Raw genomic sequence first — 14895 nt, 5'->3', positions numbered from 1 at the left:
AGTTAAGGAACTAAACACCAGAGCTCCAAATCCAATGGGTGTGTGTGTGTGTGTGTGTGTGAGAGAGAGAGAGAGAGAGAGAAAACCGTCTGAGAACAGCTACGAGATGTGCTGATCAGGGGAGTAAAACTTTCCGCTGGAAGGTGGAGCCTGGCTGCTGGTCAAGGACTGTTCAATCCATAATACTTAACACCTTTTGAATAGGTGTGGATCACTCCCATTACAAAAGCAGGATGGAAGGGGAAAAAAGCCACTCAACGTTTCAGTAATTCAATAATTTATTCCTCTAAAAAAGTGTGTAAAAGTATATAGCTCTCATTCACAAGGTATATATGAATGACATTTAAAATGGAGGCCTTTTAGTATTGTTTCTTTTTATCAAAGTCTTTTAGTGTACTGTACCAGCGCTATACTGTAGTTTTTTTTAAATGAACTTCACATATTTTTGTATTCTTTCAAATTGTTTGCTATATATAAAAGAAGCTCACTGCAAAATGCTTGAAGGAAAAAAGGAAACAAAAGAAATTCAGAACTTCCCAGAAATGTACAGCTTTTACATTTAAAAAAGGTTCTGAAATATACATACAAGCATGCTGGACAATCCCACCCCTCTCCCCTCCCCCATTTCCCCTCTTTAGTTCAAACCATGGTAAGAGTTCTGATTTCTGCAGAATTTCCAAAATTAAAAATAAAAAAAAAAATAAAATAAGTTCTCACTCTGTAGCAAATCCAGGGCTTGTACATTTCAGATTAATTCAGTAAAAAACTCACAAGTAAAATAATGCATATTTAAGGGAAATATTATACAGACTTTTTCACACAGAAGTACATAATAAGATTTTTTTAAAATCTATTGCCATTCATTTATTTTTGCACAAAAACGTATAAATATGTCACCAGCTTTTCTTAACTTAAAAAACTTAAATAAAAGACACCAGATGAAAACTACCCTTTGCTGCCTTTTTTTTTTTTTAATTTTTGTAGGGGTTTTTTTGTTTTTTGTATTTTTTTTTTCTTTTTTTTGCTGAGAATTGGGTTTCTAGGGAAGAAAAGCCCCTGCATTAAAAACAGCCCATTAAAAAAAAAAAAATTCAAAGTTCTGATGAATTCTGGGAAAAAAAGCAACCCCAAAGTGGTAAAAGATTACAAATATCTACTTTACAATTTGTCTTCTCACCAAGATAATTTTATACAAGTTTACAATCTTCATCATCTTATGCTCTTCAAAAGGCCTTGAGAATTTTTCCTTTCTGATTAAGAAAAAATAGCACTGCAATATTTTTAAAGTCAATTTTACACTGTACACATTAGATACAAATGGTTTGATATATCAGATTTTTTTTAACCTATACACTGCGAAAGTCGACCCCTCCCCCCCATTGGTGGTACAGAGAACAAAATTATCCATTTACAAGTTACTTCTCTGCTTTCACATTCCCACCACGCAACTTTTTTTTAATATGTTTTAAACGTTAGATTATTTCAAGAAAAATACTTTTACAAAATCGTATCAGTTATTACATTTTTCCTTTTTTTGTTAATAACCAGAATATGGAAGTCTCTTGGAAGAACTTTTAAAATTTGCATGATTCTCTCCACAGGTGATTAGAGCTCAACAGCCTGACCAGAGCGGCTCATGGGAGGCAAGCCCACACCCACTGCCCTCAGACAGAAACGCACAGCAAGGTAGGGGTAGAAATGGAGTCTTAAAGACAACCCTCTCGGGCCTGGATAAAATACTTCAATTAGCCTTAATGATTTAAAAAGGCATGTTTTTTTAAAAAAGTCCCACCACGAAGGCTCAACTTCAAGTACTAATTCAATGGTTAAGTTGAATATTTCTTTGAAATAATATTCCTATGGTCCAGAAAAAATTTACCATATTTGTAACTGATTTTATGAGCAAACACTTTCGATTGTGATATATACATGAGTCCCTTTTGATCTAATGAGAGGAGAGACCTGGCTTTCAGTAAGAATTCACTAGAAAATATATTTTCATTGTGACTATATAAAACTAATGAAGGTACTTGCCTCCATGGCTCTGGGTTGAGCTTGACTGCCTTCTGTATAAAAATGTTGTCCTTCATGAAACGCTGGCCACTTTTAATAAGGAATATGGCAGAATGTTTACCCAGTTTATTCTCAACAAAACCTACTGCTGGGTGGTTTTGAATATATTACTTGTAAGCAGGATCTCCCCAATTTGTTTTCACTCCTTTTCTGGCTTCTAGGACAGAGGTATGTAGTCAAAGAATCCTATGGTGGATCTGAGTTGGGTTTCAGCTACTGTACCTGGTCCTTGGGAATTAAAAAAATTAAAAGAAAGTCACAAAAACCATTATGACAAAACAACCTAAAATAAATAAACAATATGAAGATGTCTCCAGACCTTTTGTATCTACACACAGGTATAAAGTCAACCAAAGCACTCATGCCAATCTAGATGGGAGCACTAGGGAGACAGAAACCCCATTATGAAATCATGTACTTGAGCTGGTTCTTGTTTCTCAAAAGTCCCAGATTATGGAGTTCAGGTAACCCACAGGCCATACACCAATAACTAGAGGATTTCATCCAGAGGGCTGAACTGCCCTTATTAAACAGAGGCTGAAAACACAGACTCTTGTGCAAAAGGATACTGTCTCTTCTGTTTCCCTCTTGAAAACCAACAACAAAAAACTTCCTGTGGCCCAGTGGTTTGGGGCCGCACACACCATAACACTGGCTGAAAGTCACTGCTTATGGAAGTTTCCAGGTCCATGACAGAAGTGTCTGAGTCACTCTGGTAATGAACACTGCAGAAATGACATGTGCCTGCTGAGAAGTAATCACAGTGCAGGACTGTGCAGAGTGGTCTCAAGAGGAGGGAGTGGGGTATTTGCAGAGTGTAGCAGGTTCCTTGGACTGAGGTTGCGGGGAGAAGGAACTGAGCCAGAGAGAACAAGTGCTTTTCCAATTAGAGTATATTCATGATGGCGTTGTACAACTGAGTGAGCACCACAAAGTGGACGGGAAGGCAGGAGGTACGGTCCTGGGTGGCCGGATTGCACGTGAGCCAGGACAGAGCGTTGTACTGCTCCAAAACAAACCTGCCGGAGAGAACACACAGGTCAGGGCAACAGGCACGACAGAAGTAAGGCTGGTCTGCAAGTTCTAACGTGCCAGTGCCAGATGTCAGCAGGAAGAAGGCCTAACGTCATTCCGTAAGTTGCCCCAGGCTCTTTCCCAGAGTTCGCTTCCTCATGTCCCCCCTTCCTTCTAGACCTGCACTGTCCAAAATGGCAGCCACCGGCCCCCAACTCCGTGAACTCAGATATGCTGTACACAGAGAACAGGCACCGGGATTTCAAAGACTTAGTATTTAAAAAGGCATGGAAAATAGCTCATGAGTATTTTTATATTGATTACTGTTCAAATGATACTATTTTTTATATTTTGACATCATTATCACGTTTTTATATAACTGATAAAGTTATTACTAAAATTAACTTCACTGATTTTAAAACTTTTCTAGTAGCCACATTAAAACAGTAATTATATGTGACTCACATTATACTTCTATTGGACAGTGTTGCTCTAGAGGCCTTGGAAGCCAAAATCGTGTAGATTAGGTAGGTTCTTGCTTTAACTATGATTTCCAAATCATTTAAGAGTTAGAAAACATTAGGAAGAGCTTGCATATTTTCTCAAGGTACATGAGGAATGTTTACAGCCTGCAAGACAATTCTGGGAGGTATTTCCCAGCTATGGAATTTATGTTGTACTTAACTTTATTTACATAATCTATGTCAAGGAGGGCAGAAAATGTTTCCAAAGTCAAGTGCTTTAAGTTCCAGACTTTGTCTTCTAACTATCCACCCCCTTATTCTGATCTATTTTCATCACCATGAAATGCTTCCTCTGAATGGGAAGCAAGGAAGTTGTACTTGCACATAACTACCAGATTTAACAAAGTATGCTACACTGTCTGTCCTATGCAGGTACTGGGGGGTGTGTGTGGCTCTCGCTGGCTAATCAGACAGTGCTCCACTGCACAAAACGTAGCACCTCTTCCACAAATACCACACTTTAATTAAAACACCTTGGAAAAACAAGAGTAAAGTATATAATTTCAAACTGTACTGCTATGTTGCCTAGGTCTGAATCTACCTTAAAACATCAGATGTGGTTTTGGAGTCAAGAGGATGTGGAACCCGCTGAGAATTCCTGGCAGGGAGAAGTTCGTCCGTCTGTGCTACAGAAATGTGGTGATGCAGCGAAGCCTGGTGAAAGAACAAAGACAGTTACCTTCCTGGTCTAGTCAACCGTGGGGCAGAAATAAGGCCACGTCTACCAGAAGGAGATGCTCTCTAAGGTCCTTTGTAGTCAGGGCTTCTATTCTAAGTCCATGAATTTAAGCTGCTCAGTAACCCCAATGTGATCCCAAATAACTCCATATCCTAGAGTAGAGGGAAAAAAAAAAAGCTAGCTTTGCAAATGGACTGAAAATAATTAAATAGTGTCCCTCTTCAGTTTTTTTTTTGCAGTACGCGGGCCTCTCACTGTTGTGGCCTCTCCCGTTGCAGAGCACAGGCTCCGGACGCGCAGGCTCAGCAGCCATGGCTCACAGGCCCAGCCGCTCCGCGGCATGTGGGATCTTCCCGGACTGGCAGGCGGACTCTCAACCACTGCGCCACCAGGGGAGCCCCCGCTTCAGGTTTTAATCTGTAGGAGGCTCCACAGTCGGGACGTGGCTGACTGTGTCGTGGTGGTGGTCCTCTATCCTGATCCCCGTACTTCATAACCGGTGCTGTGCCCTTCTTACAGCATCACATCCACAGGCACCTGATGTCTGCTGTCATCAGAAGTAATATGACAGATCCCTGGATCCAGCAGGTACCAGCACAGTCCATCTACTATAAAGTTCCCCATCAATTTTTAACATAATAGTTTTAGTATAGTTTTACTTTATAAATTGTAAAATATAAGAAGAGGCAATATAAATGCTTGATTCTCCTTATTTTCGATTTTCTGATTAATGTGCTGCTGCTCTGGCAGCTTCAAAAGGTGACTTACAAATGTTTTGGTTTTCAGCACAACTATGAACCCACAGATTGATATCAATCTACTGCCACCATCGTTCATTTTAATGACTAAATGATCCCACCCCTGGGCAATGGGAACCCCTCCAAGTTGGCTACTGGGTCCTTTGATAGCTTCCTTGCTTCTAGGCGTGACAAGATGTCTCAGGTACACCTCGAATATTTCTTACTTTAGCCCTGGAATCAGTCATTTCCTCAAAGAACTCTGGTTCTTTTGAATGATAAACAGTATGAGAAACCATAATTGTGTCAATAAAGGTGTTTATTGCTGCTAGGCTATCATGGCTCCTGAGCCATTTCAGTAAACAGAGCTAAAGAATGTGTATACTTTTTAGAGAGGAAAAGATAAATAAATCTAGTTTCAGACTAGTAATTCTAATTAAGAAATTGCAGGATTTTTATATAAATTCTTTGATTTTATAATACTATGTTAAAGTCATCAGGAAGAGTAAATTACTTCAATTGTTTTTGGTTTTAACCTTCCAGATTTGTGTGTGTGTGTATGTATGTGTACATGTGTGTATCTTAGTGATTACTCTGTAGTGGGACTTCTGCATCCAAAGGGAAATGTGCAGGGTTGTAATATTTGGCCTTCCCACCGTACCAGGGCCATCTCCCCACAGCTCTGCCAATACAGTGTGTTGTCAAACCGTTGGCTTTTCGCCAATCCATGGATTTCATTCTAGGTTCTCTCATCCAAACTGGAAGTGAGAGATCTTTTGTTTTTAACTCTTAATTTGGATTAAAAATTTCCAAGAAATATATAGGAAGGCGCAAGCAGAAACATGGAATTTTTTTTTTTTTTTTTTTTTTTTTTTTTTTGCGGTATGCGGGCCTCTCACTGCTGTGGCCTCCCCCGTTGCGGAGCACAGGCTCCGGACGCGCAGGCTCAGCGGCCATGGCTCACGGGCCCAGCCGCTCCGCGGCATATGGGATCCTCCCAGACCGGGGCATGAACCCGTATCCCCTGCATCGGCAGGCGGACTCTCAACCACTTGCGCCACCAGGGAGGCCCGAAACATGGAATTTTTTAGCTGACTCCTGCCCTACTCTAAAAAGGAACGCTGACTGCCTGTGGCAGTGGAGGAGGAGGACAACTAGTCATCATTATCCCCCCCGCCCGCCCCCCGGTGTAACTTCCCTGACCACAGTGCCTTATACAGAACCACATGGCCACCCTAGATGTGTCCGTTGGGCCGTGGGAAGTCTCCTCCTTGGGAGAATGTCATTCATTTCTTTGTGACATGGTTTTGGGCTCCCGTCCTAAATTCTGCTCTTCACATCTACCTGTAATTAACATACCCTCAGACTCTTAAGTAGATGTGAGAGACTCGGGGAGCAGGATAAGACAACGGTGCCCAAGGCAAATTCTAACCAAGACTGATTTTGAGCATAAGTCACTCACCCCCCAACTTCAAATACAACACCAAACCAACCTTGAGGAAGAGGGGACACTGGTTCTGAGCCTGGGGACACGATGACCAAAACCACTGGGGGAGATTCTCAGCTTTGGCAGTCGATACAAAATACCCAAGGGCCAGAGGCTGCTGTTTCAGCTCCTCAGGCGCTTCCCTAGAAAGAAGACGCTCACCCTGGCTCTGAAAAACAAAAGTCCCAAAAGCATGATCAGCATTTATTACCAAATAAAGCTTTTTTAAAAACCAACTTTTTAAAAGAAACTGACATAAATGACACATAATATGTTTCAGGTGTACAACATAATGATTCTAACTGTGGGAAATAATCAGCACAATAAGTCTAGTTAACATCCACCACCATACAGAGTTACAATTTTTTTTTCTTCTGATGAGAACTTTTAAGATCTACTCTTAGTAACTTTCAAATATACATTACATCCCCAGGACACTTATTTTATAACTGGAAGTCTGTACTTTTTGACCACCTTCACCCAACTTTTTACCAATTCTCCCTGCACACTGTAGTGACTAATCCCCTTCCTGGCAGCATCTCACACCAAAATGTCAACTGACCAAGAAAGGTCAACAGGGGAGGCAGTGTCTTTGCTGCACACACAGATATCTGATGAAAACTATGGCTCAGGCAGAAGGTACCAGTAAAACTAACAACATCAGCCAAGTAAATACAGGTTTATTTTCTCTGGCTCCTCTTCTGCAGAATGTAAAATCTGCTCCGTGGCATTATTAGGTAATAAACTAAAAATGGAAAGAGTGGAATCCGACAGCTGAAGGTCCCACCACACCCACGTGCTCTTTCACCAGCAACCAACCAAAAATACACGCGCACACCTGACTGTCCACTGTCAATCACGTTCTAACACTTCACCGGTATCTGACCTGCCAGCAGCGTGAGATCTGCTCCTGAAGAAGCCCTGTTTCAATTTACAGCAGTCCCGGTAATAAGGGACTCCTGTGAGAGCCTTACTGGGCATTTCTGCAGTTGACAGTTTCCTTGTCTTTGACTCTTTTAGTTAGCTTCGAGAGTTGAAAATGTGCCTTTTATGCAAAAGCAATAATAAGTAATCCATTTGTTCTCAAAAGCCTTCTGTTTCAAGGAAAAAAAAATCTTCAACTACTACACCAAGTTGTATCATTTCTGAGTTGGTTAAAAAATAAAAACTTACTGCAACCTTGAACAAATTTTTTTCTCCTGTGGTAATTTCTTAACTGGATATCAAAGAATGTTTAATGGTTCAGGAAGAGGAAATGCCAAAAGCCTCTCAGGGGTCACCTGGCTGCAGGTGCTCAGGATTAGGAAAGGCCACCTGACCAGCTTCAGCATAGTGCTGTCGTCTGAAGTGTGACATTCAATGGCTTGAGATGCCAACAAAGGGAGAAAATAAAGCACGCCTCTGTTTCTCACAAAACTAACACTACACTTCAGTTACCAATTCTTTGTTAACGGAGGAGCTAAATTGTAACAACCAGTACTGGGAGGTCGCTGCTATTATTTCCATTTCACAGATAAGGCTGAGAAAGGTAAAGTAAGCTTGCCCAAAGTCACAAAGCTAGGAAGATGTTCGGCTATAATTCAGAGCGATACTTATCAAGCTCCAGGGCATGCATTCTTAGCTGCAATGCTATTTGCCTCTAGAATTCACGTTAATCCTAAATTAAAGCTATCCCATGTAAAATTTGTGTTCTTGGTCCCCATCACAACAATCTCCAGTGAACCAATACTGTCATTAACTGGCAAATGACTGGAGGAGATAGAGACATTTACAAGCCCTTCCTCGCAGAAGGGAGAATGAGGGGCAGGCAGTAACATGAGGGCCGTCTACTGAGGTGGCCTTCCCTGGTTTCATCTTCTCCAAAACTAAGGTTTTCAGTCTTCTTTTCTCTAGACTGTCCTAGAGACAGTGAACTCAGCGCTGGCAATAAAAGTCCCACCTGACAGAAACCTAAGTCCTCGAAGGACATCTTTGTGCCCAGTGAGTGTGAGCAGGTTGCTTATACTTGTCCAGTTTAAGATATTAGACACACAGCTATTTTCCTGTGTCTTAACTCCTCAATCTCTTAACATTTTAAGTAAAAAGTGTAATACAGTGATAAGGCATGAATCACCTAGCTTTTAAAGAAACTTAACGTGAGCTGATGGCAGAACCTTTAACGCTTCAATCTTCTGCTACTTCACCTCTAATATCCTGGGATATTTAAAGGTGAAAGCAGCTGTAAGCCCTGTTTCTTCCTTGATACACCGGTACTAACCTGCGCACGTCTCCAAACTCAGACTCCTGTGGGCTCCTCCCGCTCCCGCAGGCTGGCCACAGAGAACACCTAACGCGCCTAAATGAAGACGCCATGACCTAAACCAAGACCAGTTAAGCTCCTTTCCGAATTAATTAACCATCAGCAAGGTGTTATTCAATTAACACAGTTACTCTGCACGTTAAATAAGCAGGGTTATTGAACCAGCCTCTGAAAAGCCACTGTTCTGGCAAAAAATTAAAAAATATCTGGGAAGCAGCAAGCAACCAAAATTAATTTTTGCTCAGAACACAGTAACTGCATAAAACCCTTGCAGCTGTAATGGGACTATTCTGATTAAACACGTTCATCAGGAATAATAATAACATTTCTTTAGAATTCCTGTTTTGTTCAAAATGGAACTACAGAGTCACTGTCCCACACTTCTCTTGTACCAGGGACAAGACCATCAGGAAGAAAGGTGCATGTAGTAAAAGATGACAGCACTTCTGGAGGATTTTCCTGAAGGCTGAGGTGGTTTTAAACAACCTATTTCAAGACGTCCTTACCCGACTATGCTGGAAGTGAGAGCCCACACCAATTCCAGAAGGAGAGCCTGGGGAGGGAACTGGGGAGGAGTTGGGAGAGGAATGGAGGTTCCCAGTCATTAATATGCCAATATCATTGTCCATATCATCTGGGAATGGAAGGTCAACAAACATGTCATCTAGAGGGAGAGAAAAAAAAGGACAAAAATTAAAAAGCTAATCCATAGCCCCAATTTAAACCAATGCACGGTTTATTGGCCTATGACTATTACAGGCATGTGTTGTTAACAACTTAGTAAGACTTAATGCGTGCCCACTGAGTTCAAGGTGCTGCAAATTATTCTTGTATTTTGTACTCTCTCCAATGATCTCCTAATGTGAAGTATTAACAGAATGGAGAAATAAAGAACGTAAAACTCCGCACTCTGCATAGCCTCCAAAGGCACATAAAAAGAAGGCAAAACAGCTAAAGAAGCAATTTAATTATTAAACAAAGTTAAAATTGACACCATCCAAGAAAACAGCAGACACCATCTATGCATCCAATTAGCATCTAAAATACTTAAGGCTGAATTAATGCATGTTAATAAGTGTGAACTTGCCCTCAAACTGGAGGCCTATTATACGAGCAGATCAAAGCATGATGTTTTTGTTAAGAAATCCTCTCTCCCATATCATAAAAGTAAGGTACACGCACAGCAGAAAATTTGGAAAGAAAAGTATAAAAGGGGAAACCCAATCACCATGAACATTTTTGCTGATCCTTTTTCTGTATTTATTATTACACTGTGATATTATGTGTGTTTTCTATATACACATACGCAGGACGGTATCCTTTTACCCTCCCCATTTAACAGGAGTAAATGTTGGTAGCTGCTAAAAATTCTTCAAAAAACAATGCACATGGCTGCATAATATTGAACGTTTTACAGTTTATAAATAATCATTGCTTAACAAATGCTTTACGATATTCAAACCATAAAAATCTATTAAGAATAATCAAATAAGGGGACTTCCCTGGTGGCACAGTGGTTAAAAATCCACCTGCCAACGCAGGGGACACGGGTTGGAGCCCTGGTCCAGGAAGATCCCACATGCCGCGGAGCAACTAAGCCCGGGCGCCACAACTACTGGGCCTGCACTCTAGAGCCCACGAGCCACAGCTACTGAGCCTGCATGCCACAACTACTGAAGCCCACGCGCCTAGAGCCCGTGCTCCACGACAAGAGAAGCCACCGCAAGGATAAGCCCGTGCACCGCAACGAAGAGCCACCCCCGCTCGCCGCAGCTAGAGAAAGCCCGCGCCCAGCAACGAAGACCCAACACAGCCAAAAATAAATTACTTTAAAAAAAATTTCAAGACTAATCAAATAAGGAGTTGTTTTAGAGCAAGTTAGATTCCCAATGATCAGCTAAAGACAGGTGCCATCTTCATACTGCCTAGCAGTCTTCATACATTTCAAATCAGATCAAGAAATCTTTATTGAAAGAGTGACACCCATGTCCAGGACACTATCAAGCAGATACTATTTTTTTGCCATTAATGAAAAACGGGAAAGTTAATTACCCCAGAGAGGAAAGTGTTTATTTGGTCTTGGCAACAGTGCAAATTAAATCTTCAAAACCAAAAAGATTCTCAAACCTTCAATTCCCTCTTCACATTTTCATATGTGTTCACTACGACACAGAAGAACCTGCAGCGGCCAGGCGACTCTTTACTCTAGCACTGTGTCTTGTTGAAGGAGCGGAGCCGCTCTACGCATACAAGGTCTTCCACTCACCATTGTTGGGGCTAAACCCATCTTCATTGGGATAGTTGGCTGGAGCCACTTGGATGGTTGACGATGTTGGGAACACCAAGATGTGTGTACAAGAAGCATCTTGAGGGGTGTTAAGCTGAGATGACTGCATGTTCAGTGCAGTACTTCGGCCAAAAACAGAGCCCATTGTGACAGCATCTTAAAAAGGGGGGGGGAAAACGTATCAATGCCTTTTGTGCAGCAGTGAACAACTCCACTAATGACCCGAGCTGGACTGATGCGAGTCTGACACAACTGCCATGATGGATACACATTTACAGCTGAGCCCACTTGTCTAAATATTTTCAAGAAACTGACTCAGAGCAGAGAGCTATGATAACTCAAGCCACATTTCACACTGGCAAGGTTAAGAAAAAATTGGACTGAGTCGACCAAATATGTTTTAATTACTTAAATAAGAAGTATTTCTAAAAATAAAACTTTCTTTCCTCCTGTGACTGCTAATAATTTATAACAGACTGTTCCCCCAAACAATGCAATTCTGTAGAAATGGTATCATTCAACTAATAATTGTTACAACTAATATTTATTGAATGCATACTGCATGCCAGATTCTGTACTGAATTCTTTATTCGTATCATATCATATCATTCAACGGTCAAAGCTACACCTCAGAGGTAGGAACTACTGCCCCCATTTCATGAGGAGGACAGAACACAAAGAAATGATGTAACTTTGCCCAACGGGTACAGGTGACAATTAACCCAAGGTCTGACCAGCAGGCCAGTACAGACATCTGTCTCTCTCTAGACTGACCACAAGCAACCACATTCTCATACCACAACACTTCTGTTGGTTTTTACAGGGAGGGGACAAGGGTCTGCTGTTTGATCAAAGAAATACCTGGATGGTAAAAACAGGTTTAAAAAGTATAAAACTGCTTAGCTATTAAATTATAAAACAGCTTAGTTGCTGTTTTTAAAAAAAATTCTGTGGCCATGATGTTTCGGCTGCCCACCATCTTGGCACTTACTGAGTTACTGTGGCTACCAGACACTGTGCTAAATGCTCTACCCCCTCTACTTCACATTCATCCTCAACCACAGAGAGACTCTGAACGTCCTCTTGAGGCTGCTTGAAGAGTCTATCAAATACCTTTCTTCAAAAGGGTATTAAAATACATACCATGTTGGTGCCCACTTAAGTCATTTTTGGAGGGTGAACTTCATAAACTAACAACAGGTTGGGGTCAAATAATTCGCCAAGACTCTCAATCACACCCCGGACTTGGGCTCTCTCCCAAATGATGGTCAACAAAGATAATAAAATCACAAACCACTCCCCTTGGAAGAGACCAAATGGTTTCCATTTTGAGCCCTAAGTACAATTTTTTCTCATGAAGATAATACAGATCATTCTATATTTGTGTGTGGACTTAAGATTGAATGGACTGAACTGTTCTGATACATAATTAACAAAACTGAGGAGATTTACCTGGCATCACTACAAAGGACCCCTGGGGCTCCATGGCAACCAGGCAGGCACTGAGGATAGAAGGAGAGTCTGCGGCAGAGATTCCACACATCCGGCACACGTCCTTGAGCCGTTTACTGATTGTCTGTAGTGAACATTCTCCAAGGAGGATACTCCAATCTGCAATCAAATATCACTATCACACACAGTCTTCAGAAATTCATACTGATGTGAGGTTTGAGCATTTTACCAGTTTTGCCTGATAATTGAATTTCTAGGATTGGGCCCTGAAGGGAATATGGCTTTATACAGGTTCCCCTCCTTGCTACAAAGAAAATGTTACTTGACCTCGATTACACTTCATTAACGAAGAAACAAAGGCCAACGACTACAGAGACTGAAATCATGTCTGAAATGACCTGTGAGTCCGGCACAGACCCGGGCAGACTTAGGCACTTAAAATAGTTTTCAATGGTGATGCCAGTATGTTCTGTCCTTTCTCCTTCTCCAGGTCCGGTTCTTTCACTACCCCTGTGAACGCTTTTCTTCAGAAGAGAGCACAGTTTGGGGTGGACCTCAGTTTTGTTTACTGCTAACGTAGACTGGTTGTTTCATGAAAGGCAAGCAACAGAAGAAACGAAGGGGACCCTTTCCTGGCATGCCCAAAGATCCGATAAGCAATGGGTGCAAGTAAAGTACTCCAAATGATGCCACATTAATTGTTCAGATTAAAAAGGTGCCACAAATTTTCTTTCTATCGTCTGTTTATTGCCTCCAAACAAAGGCACTACGTCTCCTCACAGAACTGTTGAGGGTCATGTTACTCTGGGAATTGAAAAGCACTTGGTACTCCCTTTATTTTGGCCCCCGACACACATGAAGCACGTCACACTCCTGCAGCCGTACACTGCTGTCATGTCACATCCCACTGATGTAACACCACTCCACCTCTCTACCTCCACACACTTGTTTCAAACAACCTGCTCTCCCCTTAAAAAGCAAGTGAAAAAAAAAAACCTTTCACATTTCATATTCCTAATGAACACTGAACTGAAGTGGCTGAAATAAAAGGGTCAAGGAACATGGAGGAGGGAGTATTTTTAAAAACCACAGAAATACCAAAGAGAAGTGCGTTCAGTATATTAAAAACCAAGTAAGAAGGAAAGACAGTATGATTATTTTTATGACAAACACTCTGGTGATAAAGAACAGAGATTCACAAAACTGGCTCTGAAATCTGTGGACTCATATCTGATACTGCCCCACAGAAATGCAACGTGGTGCAGACCTCAGTTCCCCAAAGGAAGAAACTGTAGATTGGGAAGCTGATGTCCTGGACACTAGGCTTTTCTCCATGTTTTTACTCCTTGCAAGTACACTCGCTCTCAGTCTTTTGATGGAGCCCTCAGTCACACTTACATTCTTCTCCCCCAAGAGAAAAGAAAGAAGAGTGTGTCCCTTCTAAAAAATCATAAAAGGGAAGGCGATGGTTTTAATAGTTTTCCAAAATACCAAGTAACTAGACTACTAGGCTACATTTTTATCCCCTCTACTTCTTTTCTATTACATTCTAACTTTTCCCAAGGGTTAAGAGTAGCTCAAAGCCTTTAAGAAATAAGATTGACTAAAAGGCATACTAAAAGAGAAGATAGGAATTCTGACAGAAATGAAATGATGAATCCCCTAATGTATTAGACCTCCAGGCTACTGATACAGATTCATTATAATATTCTTTTAAAAATGAAAAGGATAATATTTTCTATTGGTCTACAGTATAATTTAATACAAAAAAAATTCTGTGTATAATAGATTCCTAAGAAAACACTTACTTAATACATATTATATAATATTTGTATAAACTGCTGTTAAACCCTAATAATTAACTCACTTAGGCACTTACTACAAGGCAAGTTATATCTGTATCAGGGGTTTTATTTCAGGGTTTCCACAAATACCAGATATAAATTTCATGTAAAGAAATAAGATGCACACTCTAACGCAAGGGTCAGCAAACTATGGTCCGCAGCTCACATCCTGCCCACCACCTGTTTGTAAACAAGGTTTTATTGGAATACAGCCACACCAATTCACTGGGGTATTGTCTATGGCTGCTTTGGCATTACAGTAGCAGAGCTGAGTAGTTCAACAGTGACCAGCTAGCCTGCAAAGTCAAAAATATTTACTACCTTGCCCTTTACAAAGAAAGTTTGCCAACTCTGTTCTGATATATACTTGGCACGTGCAAAACCACCAAGCTAATTTGTGACATATGCTTGCTTTTGTGCAGATGTTAGAAAAAAACCTCTTCCGGGACTTCCCTGGTGGCGCAGTGGTTAAGACTCCGCGCTCCCAATGCAGGGGGCCC

The 14895-nt window shown here is 41.1% G+C and overlaps 1 protein-coding gene across 2 annotated transcripts in view; it reads right to left on the bottom strand.

Annotated features, from left to right (window-relative positions):
- Positions 1–260: 260 nt before the first annotated feature.
- The window catches only part of MED13L (mediator complex subunit 13L), a 294830-nt gene continuing 280195 nt past the window's right edge, over positions 261–14895 (bottom strand). For both annotated transcript variants that reach the window (XM_060119709.1, XM_060119710.1), the window contains exons 26-31: positions 12552–12710; positions 11079–11255; positions 9319–9476; positions 6521–6682; positions 4153–4265; positions 261–3092 (exon numbers count right to left, since the gene is read on the bottom strand). In XM_060119709.1, the coding sequence (XP_059975692.1) occupies positions 2960–3092; positions 4153–4265; positions 6521–6682; positions 9319–9476; positions 11079–11255; positions 12552–12710 (902 nt within the window). In that variant the 3' untranslated portion in view covers positions 261–2959. The remainder of the gene's footprint in view (positions 3093–4152; positions 4266–6520; positions 6683–9318; positions 9477–11078; positions 11256–12551; positions 12711–14895) is intronic.

The sequence above is a fragment of the Mesoplodon densirostris genome, chromosome 15 (assembly GCF_025265405.1).
Source record: "Mesoplodon densirostris isolate mMesDen1 chromosome 15, mMesDen1 primary haplotype, whole genome shotgun sequence".
Classification (NCBI taxonomy): domain Eukaryota; kingdom Metazoa; phylum Chordata; class Mammalia; order Artiodactyla; family Ziphiidae; genus Mesoplodon; species Mesoplodon densirostris.
Note: the sequence above shows the minus strand (reverse complement) of the source record. Positions and strands in the feature narration are given on the sequence as shown.